A 14,331-nucleotide genomic window follows, 5' to 3' on the forward strand; every position below is an offset into this window, starting at 1 on the left:
AGACTGCTCCACCATACAGTAGACTGCTCCAGCATACAGTAGACTGCTCCACCATACAGTAGACTGCTCCATCATACAGTAGACTGCTCCAGCATACAGTAGACTGCTCCAGCATACAGTAGACTGCTCCAGCATACAGTAGACTGCTCCAGCATACAGTAGACTGCTCCACCATACAGTAGACTGCTCCACCATACAGTAGACTGCTCCAGCATACAGTAGACTGCTCCACCATACAGTAGACTGCTCCACCATACAGTAGACTGCTCCACCATACAGTAGACTGCTCCACCATACAGTAGACTGCTCCACCATACAGTAGACTGCTCCAGCATACAGTAGACTGCTCCAGCATACAGTAGACTGCTCCACCATACAGTAGACTGCTCCACCATACAGTAGACTGCTCCAGCATACAGTAGACTGCTCCACCATACAGCAGACTGCTCCACCATACAGTAGACTGCTCCACCATACAGTAGACTGCTCCAGCATACAGTAGACTGCTCCACCATACAGTAGACTGCTCCACCATACAGTAGACTGCTCCATCATACAGTAGACTGCTCCAGTAGACTGCTCCAGTAGACTGCTCCAGCATACAGTAGACTGCTCCACCATACAGTAGACTGCTCCAGCATACAGTAGACTGCTCCAGCATACAGTAGACTGCTCCAGCATACAGCAGACTGCTCCAGCATACAGTAGACTGCTCCAGCATACAGTAGACTGCTCCAGTAGACTGCTCCAGCATACAGTAGACTGCTCCAGCATACAGTAGACTGCTCCAGTAGACTGCTCCAGCATACAGTAGACTGCTCCAGTAGACTGCTCCAGCATACAGCAGACTGCTCCAGCATACAGTAGACTGCTCCACCATACAGTAGACTGCTCCACCATACAGTAGACTGCTCCATCATACAGTAGACTGCTCCATCATACAGTAGACTGCTCCATCATACAGCAGACTGCTCCAGCATACAGCAGACTGCTCCATCATACAGTAGACTGCTCCAGCATACAGCAGACTGCTCCAGCATACAGTAGACTGCTCCAGCATACAGTAGACTGCTCCATCATACAGTAGACTGCTCCAGCATACAGTAGACTGCTCCAGCATACAGTAGACTGCTCCATCATACAGTAGACTGCTCCAGCATACAGTAGACTGCTCCAGTAGACTGCTCCAGCATACAGTAGACTGCTCCAGCATACAGCAGACTGCTCCAGTAGACTGCTCCAGCATACAGCAGACTGCTCCAGTAGACTGCTCCAGCATACAGTAGACTGCTCCACCATACAGTAGACTGCTCCATCATACAGTAGACTGCTCCAGCATACAGTAGACTGCTCCACCATACAGTAGACTGCTCCACCATACAGTAGACTGCTCCACCATACAGTAGACTGCTCCAGCATACAGTAGACTGCTCCAGCATACAGTAGACTGCTCCATCATACAGTAGACTGCTCCAGTAGACTGCTCCAGCATACAGTAGACTGCTCCATCATACAGTAGACTGCTCCAGCATACAGTAGACTGCTCCAGCATACAGTAGACTGCTCCAGCATACAGTAGACTGCTCCAGCATACAGTAGACTGCTCCATCATACAGTAGACTGCTCCACCATACAGTAGACTGCTCCAGCATACAGTAGACTGCTCCAGCATACAGTAGACTGCTCCAGCATACAGTAGACTGCTCCACCATACAGTAGACTGCTCCACCATACAGTAGACTGCTCCAGCATACAGTAGACTGCTCCAGCATACAGTAGACTGCTCCAGCATACATTAGACTGCTCCAGCATACAGTAGACTGCTCCAGTAGACTGCTCCAGTAGACTGCTCCAGCATACAGTAGACTGCTCCAGCAGACTGCTCCAGCATACAGCAGACTGCTCCAGTAGACTGCTCCAGCATACAGCAGACTGCTCCAGCATACAGCAGACTGCTCCAGCATACAGCAGACTGCTCCAGCATACAGTAGACTGATCCAGCATACAGTAGACTGCTCCAGCATACAGCAGACTGCTCCAGCATACAGTAGACTGCTCCAGCATACAGTAGACTGCTCCAGCATACAGTAGACTGCTCCAGCATACAGTAGACTGCTCCAGCATACAGTAGACTGCTCCACCATACAGTAGACTGCTCCAGCATACAGTAGACTGCTCCAGTAGACTGCTCCAGCATACAGTAGACTGCTCCAGTAGACTGCTCCACCATACAGCAGACTGCTCCACCATACAGTAGACTGCTCCAGCATACAGTAGACTGCTCCAGCATACAGTAGACTGCTCCACCATACAGTAGACTGCTCCATCATACAGTAGACTGCTCCAGTAGACTGCTCCAGCATACAGTAGACTGCTCCAGCATACAGTAGACTGCTCCAGCATACAGTAGACTGCTCCAGCATACAGTAGACTGCTCCATCATACAGTAGACTGCTCCAGCATACAGTAGACTGCTCCAGTAGACTGCTCCAGCATACAGTAGACTGCTCCAGCATACAGTAGACTGCTCCAGCAGACTGCTCCAGTAGACTGCTCCATCATACAGTAGACTGCTCCAGCATACAGTAGACTGCTCCAGTAGACTGCTCCAGCATACAGTAGACTGCTCCAGCATACAGTAGACTGCTCCATCATACAGTAGACTGCTCCAGCATACAGTAGACTGCTCCAGTAGACTGCTCCAGCATACAGTAGACTGCTCCAGCATACAGTAGACTGCTCCAGCAGACTGCTACAGTAGACTGCTCCATCATACAGTAGACTGCTCCAGCAGACTGCTCCAGTAGACTGCTCCAGCATACAGTAGACTGCTCCACCATACAGTAGACTGCTCCACCATACAGTAGACTGCTCCATCATACAGTAGACTGCTCCAGCAGACTGCTCCAGTAGACTGCTCCAGCATACAGTAGACTGCTCCATCATACAGTAGACTGCTCCACCATACAGTAGACTGCTCCACCATACAGTAGACTGCTCCACCATACAGTAGACTGCTCCAGCATACAGTAGACTGCTCCAGCAGACTGCTCCAGCATACAGCAGACTGCTCCAGCATACAGTACAACACTTTACATGTGTTTATATTTTTGTTCAGTGTCCAAGCAGTTAGCAAGTCGGAAATGTCAAGTTCCTTAGTTCCAACTAACACGTGGCATTGTACATAATTAACAGAATATTCTTCCCACTGAAGAATATACACCAAGAACAGACTTACAAAGCAAGGAAGAATCGGAGTCATGTTTAATTTGGTCAATGACATTAAAGCTGAAGCCCTGGTTTAAACCCAAACTACTTAAAGGAAACATTCAGTAGACAAATGTTGATGCAGATAGAAATGCCATGAACAGAGTTGACATGTTTCCCTTCTTTCATGTCATAGAAGCCTGTGTTTACAGTATCTTAACGTTCTACAACATTGTGCCCAGCTGAACACACCCTAGGCTCTAGGATGGCATTTCCCAGGAATAATGTTCCATTTCTAAATACCACGGCACTGATATCACCCTTTAATACCCTAGGTTCCAGTTTAAAAGAGGGGGACAAATGAACGGCACAACATCAAGTAATACTTGAAGCGCTATATTGGATTGGTAGTTTTTTTATGCACTTGTGTACAAGTAGTGACCAGTAAACAAATCAAAGTGCTGTTTTCATAAGATTGCTCTTTCACACTGACTAGTTCCTGAAACCCGCCACCTGACCTCTACGTGACTGGAACCCGTCACCTGACCTCTACGTGACGTCACAACTTGCCCAGTCAATATGAGTCTTGTAGTTAACGGTGGTGAACTGCTTTATTGATTCATCAAAATAAAAATGGATTTGTAGCTTAGTGTTTAATTTGTTTTATTAATTGCAGGCATCTTTAGTCACTATGAGCAGTGAGTGGATGGCCTGTAGAGTTGAGGGATCTTCAATATCCAGGAACTACTTCCCGGGCTGCGCACTCATGCTGTACCAGGCACAGGACCCGTCTCTCCTCTTGAGACAGGCAAAGCTTTGGGCCTGAGGTCCACTTAGGCCATTGCCGGACAACCAGTCCGTCCACAGGCACTCATCCGGGGAGCTGATCGGACAGGAGAGGGAAGAGCAGGGGATGATCTGTGGATCAGATCAGGGAGAGACTGATCATTACCCCAATACTCTAGCACGTGTTTCCCAATGTGACCAGAGTAGTGTTAAGCAATAAGGCATCTCGGGGGTTTGTGGTATAGCGCCAATATGCTACGGGTGGTTCTTAGGCAGTCTTCATCGCGTCGTGCATAAGAACAGCCCTTAGCTGTGGTAATATTGGCCACATGCCACAAACCCAAGGTTCCTGATTGTGATTATAAGAACAGGTCACCAAACCCAAGGTTCCTGATTGTGATTATAAGAACAGGTCACCAAACCCAAGGTTCCTTATTGTGATTATAAGAACAGGTCACCAAACCCAAGGTTCCTTATTGTGATTATAAGAACAGGTCACCAAACCCAAGGTTCCTGATTGTGATTATAAGAACAGGTCACCAAACCCAAGGTTCCTGATTGTGATTATAAGAACAGGTCACCAAACCCAAGGTTCCTGATTGTGATTATAAGAACAGGTCACCAAACCCAAGGTTCCTTATTGTGATTATAAGAACAGGTCACCAAACCCAAGGTTCCTGATTGTGATTATAAGAACAGGTCACCAAACCCAAGGTTCCTTATTGTGATTATAAGAACAGGTCACCAAACCCAAGGTTCCTTATTGTGATTATAAGAACAGGTCACCAAACCCAAGGTTCCTTATTGTGATTATAAGAACAGGTCACCAAACCCAAGGTTCCTTATTGTGATTATAAGAACAGGTCACCAACTTCATTAGAAGAGTAAGTAGTAATGTTTAGTAATACCCGTGGTATACGGTCTGATATACCACAGCTTTCAGCCAATCAGGGGTTGAACCACCCAGTTTATGATCCCTTTAAGAAAATGTGCTGTGTAAATATTGAACAAAACTGGTGTAGTAATGTTACTATAGTTCCACGTCACACCTTGCAGTCGCAGCCGCTTTGGTAGCGTTGAATCAAGCGCATCAGTTGTGTGTCACTCGAGGCCTCCCAGGTCCTAATGAAGTCACACATCATTATGGTCATCGCTCCATCGGTATTCAGCCTGCCTGCATAAGGAGAGGAGATCGTGAGTCAATGTGCTGTAGGGAAAACCTGGTGTAGGGTGAAGCGGCCCTTACACGCTGATCTTGGATCACTAGTGGTTAAGGGGAGGGGAAACTGATCCCAGATCTGTTCCTGGGGGGGAAACGTCACCCCAGAGCGGGAACACACTGATGCAGCCCGGAACGCTGGAGTTTATCCTAATAAATAATACTAAATAAGTCATTAGTTGTAAACATTTATAAGCATAATAAACATTGTTTCATAAGCATTTAATGGTTTAAATTCATAAACGTAAGCATTTGCAAGACATAAAGTGCAACCTGAATATGTACAGAGAATGTATTGTTTCTAAGGCACTCGTTTCTTTGTACAAGGTGAAGTCAATAGTAGGCCATAAGCAAGTCTAGGTTGAAGGTGAAGTCAATAGTAGGCCATAAGCAAGTCTAGGTTGAAGGTGAAGTCAATAGTAGGCCATAAGCAAGTCTAGGTTGAAGGTGAAGTCAATAGTAGGCCATAAGCAAGTCTAGGTTGAAGGTGAAGTCAATAGTAGGCCATAAGCAAGTCTAGGTTGAAGGTGAAGTCAATAGTAGGCCATAAGCAAGTCTAGGTTGAAGGTGAAGTCAATAGTAGGCCATAAGCAAGTCTAGGTTGAGCAGTTTAACCAGCGCTGGCAATGGAACTTGGGTAACCTAGTGAGAACTGCACCTGTGAGGAGGTACTCCTTGTTGGTTTCCAGAGCCTTGGGACAGAAGGGTGGGGTGAAGACTGCATTGATATCCCGGTCAGGACCTTTGAACATCTATCCAATCACAAGGAGAGAAAGGAGGACCTGTTAAAACGTGTCCACATACGGTTTTGAACCCCACTGACTGCAGCTCTCAGGCACTGTCAGTCTTTCCTAATTCCCTCCCTATACCCCATCCCCTCAGCCAAAATTCAAGCAGAAAGAACAAAAAGAGCCACACCAAACAGGTAATTTAACAACATGGAGTATTGTTCCACAAATATGGTGCAAAACAAATCTAAGAGCTGATTTACCAACTCAGTAAATGACAAGAGGAGTCGCCAGAGTGGAATAATCTATTCTTGATCCGACAATGTGGTCGGAGGGTCGTATGGAGGGTGGGCCAATTACAGAGCCTCCGGGGCCATGCAGAGGCCAAATCAAGCTCCGGACCGCCTCCCTGTGTGCCTCGCAAATGTTGTCACAATGTGGAGGCCGCCGCATTGACATCATTGGTTGACGGTACCACCTGTATCAAAATAGCTCTTCTAAGCGCAAGAAGTATGAAAGCCCTGACGTGTGAATGGCAGTAAGTGCTGTACAGACGCGTCAGATTGACCATGCAGAGCCTTTTACCTCACCCGGTCTCAGGGATGGCTAACTCATGTCTCAAGGTTAATGTTAGGTACAGTGGGACTTTTTTGTTAACGTTTCTCAATGAAGACATAGCAATGAGTCAACCTACCTCCATCAAATTGGGTCAACCTTGTTGGTTGGGAATGTAGTGGTGAGGCCTAAACCGTGGCCCGTAATAAAGCGCAGTGCGCTGATAAACTTTGTGGCAACATCTATATGTACTCGGCTGCCACTTCATTAAAGCCGTTAGATAGTGTCCCCTGTAGCTCAGTTGGTAGAGCATGGCGCTTGCAACGCCAGGGTTGTGGGTTCGTTTCCCACGGGGGGCCAGTATACAAAATGTATGCCCTCACTCACTAAGTGGCTCTGGATAAGAGCGTCTGCTAAATGATTAAAATGTAATAGTGTAGGACTGGTAGGGAGCTTCAATGTTTCAGTGCAGGAAGGAGCAACCACTTAATAAAAAGACTGATCATACCTTGATCTGTTGGATGTCATACTTGATGGGGTTACCAGACCCAGCTTTCACTCCAACCACCTTTGCCCTGATCACTAGAAGAGAGAAAAAGAGGGAGACTGTTTAACTCTACTGTATACTGGCGAGTCAGACACTGATTGAAGGGCGTTATTGGATCGGAGAAAAGTGTAGAATCCTTTACAGATCCAAGATTTGGGCGCCATGCTCTACCAACTGAGCTTGCTCCTTCAGCAGCCAAATGTATCAGTTCAAACAATTACCTCTCATGTCAAGTATTACCCATTGTGTCACTCAATCATTTTGGAGAATCTCCCAGGAATTAAACCATGCTTCAAACGGTTATCCATAAACGCAACAGAAACTGTCCCCAGGGGGAATCATGTTTTGCATGTCATTACACCTCGTCACTAACTGAACCAGTATTCTGGTTCATGGTGCATCTCTGAAAGGTCCAGCTGCTCATGACCTTCAACCATCCTGTCTTAACATACTGCACATGACCTTCAACCATCCTGTCTTAACATACTGAACATGACCTTCAACCATCCTGTCTTAACATACTGAACATGACCTTCAACCATCCTGTCTTAACATACTGAACATGACCTTCAACCATCCTGTCTTAACATACTGAACATGACCTTCAACCATCCTGTCTTAACATACTGAACATGACCTTCAACCATCCTGTCTTAACATACTGAACATGACCTTCAACCATCCTGTCTTAACATACTGAACATGACCTTCAACCATCCTGTCTTAACATACTGAACATGACAGACTGCGTCAGTGCTCCAAGTAGAACGAAAAAGGTGCCAGTACACTTTAATTTCACAATGCCGGCATTCATGTTTCACAGCAACTAACCTATTCTATAAGAAGTGCCTGTACTTAAGCAGTTAGTAAAGCGCTGGTAACACTGCTATCAGCGCGAGATGTCCAAAGCATCCAAATATCATGAACAACCGTTAGACAACCCATCCTAGTAGAGTGAAGAACCGTTTGTGAACCTATCCGTGTCATAACCAGAACCAAACCCTGGGTGAGTGAGAGACATGTTATAGGCTAGTGACACATCAGAATAATGTCTCAGCTGAGTTTTGTAAAACGTAAAGTGTGTGAAGCATTGATAATGTGGTGTTGAATTTAACATCTGTTTTGAAAAAGACAGTACAACTGAGTGCCTTGGGTTAAATATAAATATTTAAACTTCAAGTACATCTACCATTTTGCTTTCGACAAAGTCATCTGTAGGCCTACAGCAGGGATGGGCAACGCCAGTCCTCGGGGACGAGAGTGGGGTCAGCTGATTAACCTTAATGCCTTCTAAACTGAAGAACATGAGTAGTTGATTGGAGTCAGGTGTGTTACCACCAATCATACCTGGCCTAGAGCAAATTATAAACTGAGTGGGTCGAGCCCTGAACGCTGATTGGCTGACAGCCGTGGTATATCAGACCGTATACCATGGCATTTATTTTTACTGCCGGTTTCTAATAGCAATAAGGCACCTCGGGGGTTTGTGGTATATGGCCAATGTACCACCGCTAAGGGCTGTATCCAGGCACCCTGTGTTGTGACTAAGAACAGCCCTTAGCCATGCTATATTAGCCATATACCACACCCCCTTGGGCCTTATTGCTTAAATATAACACTTGGGGTGTAAAGACTACACCAAAGCCTGTAGCAAAACGTCTTGCAACAGAACTGTTTACTCAAAACGGAAACCAGTTTCTATCGGACAAATTCAGGTAGGTACCACCTGCTTCCGTAATGAATACACCCCAGGTGTATCCCATCTTCCGTAATGAATACACCCCAGGTGTATCCCATCTTACTGTTGCCAACTTACTTAAGGTGTAAATATAGGTCTAATCCTCATGTTCTAGAAAATGTTATCACAACGACCACAGAGAATTCATAAAATGTTGTATGATGCGTGTTGTAGGCAGCCTGTGAAGAGAAACAAGAGGTCAGAAAGTACGCCACATTTGCCTTACCGACATCTGCTCTGCAAAAAGCCTGTTGAGGATGCACCATCACGCATTTGCAAGCTTCTGCGACGTCTTCGACCCGCCAAAGGAACAGAACGACCAGAGTAATGAAACAACTGCTTACGGACCGAGCCATCTTACAAAGAAGTTATTCTACTGTCGAACGTTTACCCCAAGACCAGTTCAGACTGCTAGAAACCAATAAGGCCTTCTACATACGCATCCTACAGGGAATCAGCCGCCTTTTATTGAAGGCTGTGAGCTCCTCCCCCAGTCACAACCAAGCCAGTGGTAGGCTGATCATTCTATTAATCCGGAACCGTAGCCTCTCCTTTAATAAAAGCCACCTGCCTAATGGGCCAATCACAGAGCAGGCTCAACTGGCCCGGCTGCCATAAATGGTCCGTCTTTCACTTAAGAAATGGGGATGAACCAGAAAGATCCGTTTTAGGCTACGCCCACTGGAATTCCTTATTTCAACAACAACAAAATGACCTGGGCCAACTTTACAGCAGGTAACCTTATGGATTCATAGCCTAACTTTATTTTAGTCAATTTATTTGTGTTAAGAGAAAATGACTCAAGTAAAAGTGAAAGTAACCCAGTAAAATGCTACTTGAATAAAAGTATAAATATACTGAAGTAGTACTTCAAAGTAGTTTTTATGTAGTTACTTTACACCATTGCCTTCTTTAATCCAACATGAATCAAATGAACAAATAGTGATGACATAGACTGTGTTAATGGACCTGTAACATGTTAATTACATATGAACAGTATATGGGTCATTCTACACAAGTGGTGCAAATTGGGGGTTGAAAAGAAATGGTAATTTGTATGCAATTTTTTTCCAAACTTTCAGCACACGTCTTCCAATATACACTACATGACAAAAAAGTATGTGGACACCTGTTCGTCAAACATCTCATTCCAAAGTCATAGGCATTAATATGAAGTTGGTCCTCAATTTGCTGCTATAACAGCCTCCACTCTTCTGGGAAGGCTTTCCACTAGATGTTGGAACATTGCTGCAGGGGACTTGCTTCCATTCAGCCACAAGAGCATTAGTGAGGTTGGGCACTGATGTTGGGTGATTAGGCCTGGCTCGCAGTTGACGTTCCAATTAATCCCAAAGGTGTTCGGTGGGGTTGAAGTCAGGGCTCTGTGCAGGCCAGTCAAGTTCTTCCACACCAATCTCGACAAACCATTTCTGTATGGACCCCGCTGTGTTCACGGGGGAATGTCATGCTGGAACAGGAAAGGGCCTTCCCCAAACTGTTGCCACAAAGTTGGAAGCACAGAATTGTCTAGAATGTCATTGTATGCTGTAGCATTAAGATTTCCCTTCACTGGAACTATGGGGCCTAGCCCGAACCATGAAAAACTGCCCCAGACCATTATTCCTCCTCCACCAAACTTTACAGTTGCCCCTATGCATTGGGGCAGGTAGCGTTCTCCTGGCATCCACCAAACCCAGATTTTGTCCGTCGGACTGCCAGATGGTGATTCATCACTCCAGAGAACGCATTTCCACTGCTCCAGAGTCCAATGGCAGCGAGCTTTACACCACTCCAGCCGATGCTTGGCACAAGCCTAAGATCACCATGCGCAATGCCAAACGTCGGCTGGAGTGGTGTAAAGCTTGTCTGTCCTCAGATGCAACACTCACTACCGAGTTCCAAACAGACATTTGACGATCTGACTTGTTGGAAAGGTGGCATCCTATGACGGTGCCACGTTGAAAGTCACTGAGCTCTTCAGTAAGGCCATTCTACTGTCAATGTTTGTCTGTGGAGATTGCATGGACGTGTGCTTAATTTTATACACCCTGTCAGCAACGGGTGTGGCTGAAATAGCCAAATCCACTAATTTGAAGGGGTGTCCACATACTTTTGTATATGTACAGTAGTGTATTTCAGGTAGGAATATACCGTATATTATTCACACACTTACTGCATATTTGAAATATTTACCTGAATTCCCTACCACCCCACAAAATGTGTCACTACCGAAACAACATAGTGAAGAAGTAGCAATAAAGGCAGAGCCATCCACAGCTAAAGGGAGAGCCGTCCACAGCAGTTAGCAGTAAAGGGAGAGCCGTCCACAGCAGTGATCATTCGGATTAACTTGTTTTACAGATACATTTCAAAAATGTTATTTGCATACCAAATTAACTAAATAGTAAAAACATGATTTTTTACCAGATTTTCTAAACCTTTAAGTTGAATTTAGAGAAGTATCATCTATTGTTCTCCATAAAATGTTAAGTTTTAATTGTATGAATCTGAAACATGTTTATTGATTGAATTACATATATATCTAATTAATTATGTTGTTGGATGTTTCAATTATCACTAAACCTATCTTTATGTTGGCAAAATAACAGACGTTTGCGGTGGATTGAGACGCAGCAAAATAACATATATCTCTAGCTTAAACTGACAGATTCGGATTTTGTGTTTGTTTGATGCACTGGTGCGTCAATAGACTCTAAGGGCTACAGATGGTCTGCGTTCCATAAGGATTCCAATAGGCTACAGATGGTCTGCGTTCCATAAGGATTCCAATAGGCTACAGATGGTCTGCGTTCCATAAGGATTCCAATAGGCTACAGATGGTCTGCGTTCCATAAGGATTCCAATAGGCTACAGATGGTCTGCGTTCCATAAGGATTCCAATAGGCTACAGATGGTCTGCGTTCCATAAGGATTCCAATAGGCTACAGATGGTCTGCGTTCCATAAGGATTCCAATAGGCTACAGATGGTCTGCGTTCCATAAGGATTCCAATAGGCTACAGATGGTCTGCGTTCCATAAGGATTCCAATAGGCTACAGATGGTCTGCGTTCCATAAGGATTCCAATAGGCTACAGATGGTCTGCGTTCCATAAGGATTCCAATAGGCTACAGATGGTCTGCGTTCCATAAGGATTCCAATAGGCTACAGATGGTCTGCGTTCCATAAGGATTCCAATAGGCTACAGATGGTCTGCGTTCCATAAGGATTCCAATAGGCTACAGATGGTCTGCGTTCCATAAGGATTCCAATAGGCTACAGATGGTCTGCGTTCCATAAGGATTCCAATAGGCTACACGTCCCAAAGGATTTCACAACTTGTAATATGTCAGCTTTAATAAACAACTGGGTGCAGGATGACTGTGATTGTCCCTTGTCTTTCTCTATTTCAGCCCTTCCATCCTCTCTGTCTAGTTATCATTCAGCCCTTCCATCCTCTCTGTCTAGTTATCATTCAGCCCTTCCAACCTCTCTGTCTAGTTATCATTCAGCCCTTCCAACCTCTCTGTCTAGTTATCATTCAGCCCTTCCATCCTCTCTGTCTAGTTATCATTCAGCCCTTCCATCCTCTCTGTCTAGTCTGTTATCATTCAGCCCTTCCAACCTCTCTGTCTAGTTATCATTCAGCCCTTCCAACCTCTCTGTCTAGTTATCATTCAGCCCTTCCATCCTCTCTGTCTAGTTATCATTCAGCCCTTCCATCCTCTCTGTCTAGTTATCATTCAGCCCTTCCATCCTCTCTGTCTAGTTATCATTCAGCCCTTCCATCCTCTCTGTCTAGTTATCATTCAGCCCTTCCAACCTCTCTGTCTAGTTATCATTCAGCCCTTCCATCCTCTCTGTCTAGTTATCATTCAGCCCTTCCAACCTCTCTGTCTAGTTATCATTCAGCCCTTCCATCCTCTCTGTCTAGTTATCATTCAGCCCTTCCATCCTCTCTGTCTAGTTATCATTCAGCCCTTCCAACCTCTCTGTCTAGTTATCATTCAGCCCTTCCAACCTCTCTGTCTAGTTATCATTCAGCCCTTCCATCCTCTCTGTCTAGTTATCATTCAGCCCTTCCATCCTCTCTGTCTAGTTATCATTCAGCCCTTCCATCCTCTCTGTCTAGTTATCATTCAGCCCTTCCATCCTCTCTGTCTAGTTATCATTCAGCCCTTCCAACCTCTCTGTCTAGTTATCATTCAGCCCTTCCAACCTCTCTGTCTAGTTATCATTCAGCCCTTCCATCCTCTCTGTCTAGTTATCATTCAGCCCTTCCATCCTCTCTGTCTAGTTATCATTCAGCCCTTCCAACCTCTCTGTCTAGTTATCATTCAGCCCTTCCATCCTCTCTGTCTAGTTATCATTCAGCCCTTCCATCCTCTCTGTCTAGTTATCATTCAGCCCTTCCATCCTCTCTGTCTAGTTATCATTCAGCCCTTCCATCCTCTCTGTCTAGTTATCATTCAGCCCTTCCAACCTCTCTGTCTAGTTATCATTCAGCCCTTCCAACCTCTCTGTCTAGTTATCATTCAGCCCTTCCATCCTCTCTGTCTAGTCTGTTATCATTCAGCCCTTCCATCCTCTCTGTCTAGTTATCATTCAGCCCTTCCATCCTCTCTGTCTAGTTATCATTCAGCCCTTCCAACCTCTCTGTCTAGTTATCATTCAGCCCTTCCAACCTCTCTGTCTAGTTATCATTCAGCCCTTCCATCCTCTCTGTCTAGTCTGTTATCATTCAGCCCTTCCAACCGCTCTGTCTAGTTATCATTCAGCCCTTCCAACCGCTCTGTCTAGTTATCATTCAGCCCTTCCAACCTCTCTGTCTAGTCTGTTATCATTCAGCCCTTCCAACCTCTCTGTCTAGTTATCATTCAGCCCTTCCATCCTCTCTGTCTAGTTATCATTCAGCCCTTCCATCCTCTCTGTCTAGTTATCATTCAGCCCTTCCAACCTCTCTGTCTAGTTATCATTCAGCCCTTCCATCCTCTCTGTCTAGTTATCATTCAGCCCTTCCAACCTCTCTGTCTAGTTATCATTCAGCCCTTCCATCCTCTCTGTCTAGTTATCATTCAGCCCTTCCATCCTCTCTGTCTAGTTATCATTCAGCCCTTCCATCCTCTCTGTCTAGTTATCATTCAGCCCTTCCATCCTCTCTGTCTAGTCTGTTATCATTCAGCCCTTCCACCCTCTCTGTCTAGTTATCATTCAGCCCTTCCAACCTCTCTGTCTAGTTATCATTCAGCCCTTCCATCCTCTCTGTCTAGTTATCATTCAGCCCTTCCATCCTCTCTGTCTAGTCTGTTATCATTCAGCCCTTCCAACCTCTCTGTCTAGTTATCATTCAGCCCTTCCATCCTCTCTGTCTAGTTATCATTCAGCCCTTCCATCCTCTCTGTCTAGTTATCATTCAGCCCTTCCATCCTCTCTGTCTAGTTATCATTCAGCCCTTCCATCCTCTCTGTCTAGTTATCATTCAGCCCTTCCAACCTCTCTGTCTAGTTATCATTCAGCCCTTCCAACCTCTCTGTCTAGTTATCATTCAGCCC

General features: G+C 45.3%; 1 protein-coding gene across 1 annotated transcript; it reads right to left on the reverse strand.

Annotated features, from left to right (window-relative positions):
- Positions 1-3,799: 3,799 nt before the first annotated feature.
- Positions 3,800-9,228, reverse strand: LOC121584706 (metalloproteinase inhibitor 2-like). The gene is made up of 5 exons (XM_041900761.2): positions 9,007-9,228; positions 7,004-7,077; positions 5,871-5,964; positions 5,043-5,167; positions 3,800-4,125 (listed from the first exon to the last, which is right to left on the reverse strand). The coding sequence occupies exons 1-5, from the start codon at positions 9,134-9,136 to the stop codon at positions 3,952-3,954; spliced, it is 597 nt and encodes a 198-aa protein (XP_041756695.2). The 5' UTR covers positions 9,137-9,228; the 3' UTR covers positions 3,800-3,951.
- Positions 9,229-14,331: the final 5,103 nt, after the last annotated feature.

Source organism: Coregonus clupeaformis, chromosome 1, assembly GCF_020615455.1.
Source record: "Coregonus clupeaformis isolate EN_2021a chromosome 1, ASM2061545v1, whole genome shotgun sequence".
NCBI lineage: Eukaryota > Metazoa > Chordata > Actinopteri > Salmoniformes > Salmonidae > Coregonus > Coregonus clupeaformis.

What these genes read in the sequence shown, in the direction of transcription:
- LOC121584706 (XM_041900761.2), bottom strand. Translation starts at nt 9,136, where the DNA reads ATGGCTCGGTCCGTAAGCAGTTGTTTCATTACTCTGGTCGTTCTGTTC. An exon ending in TTTTTGCAGAGCAGATGTCG is followed by an intron (nt 7,078 to 9,006) that starts GTAAGGCAAATG and finishes TCTCTCTTCTAG; the next exon opens with TGATCAGGGCAAAGGTGGTT. An exon ending in ATGACATCCAACAGATCAAG is followed by an intron (nt 5,965 to 7,003) that starts GTATGATCAGTC and finishes GTGATTGGATAG; the next exon opens with ATGTTCAAAGGTCCTGACCG.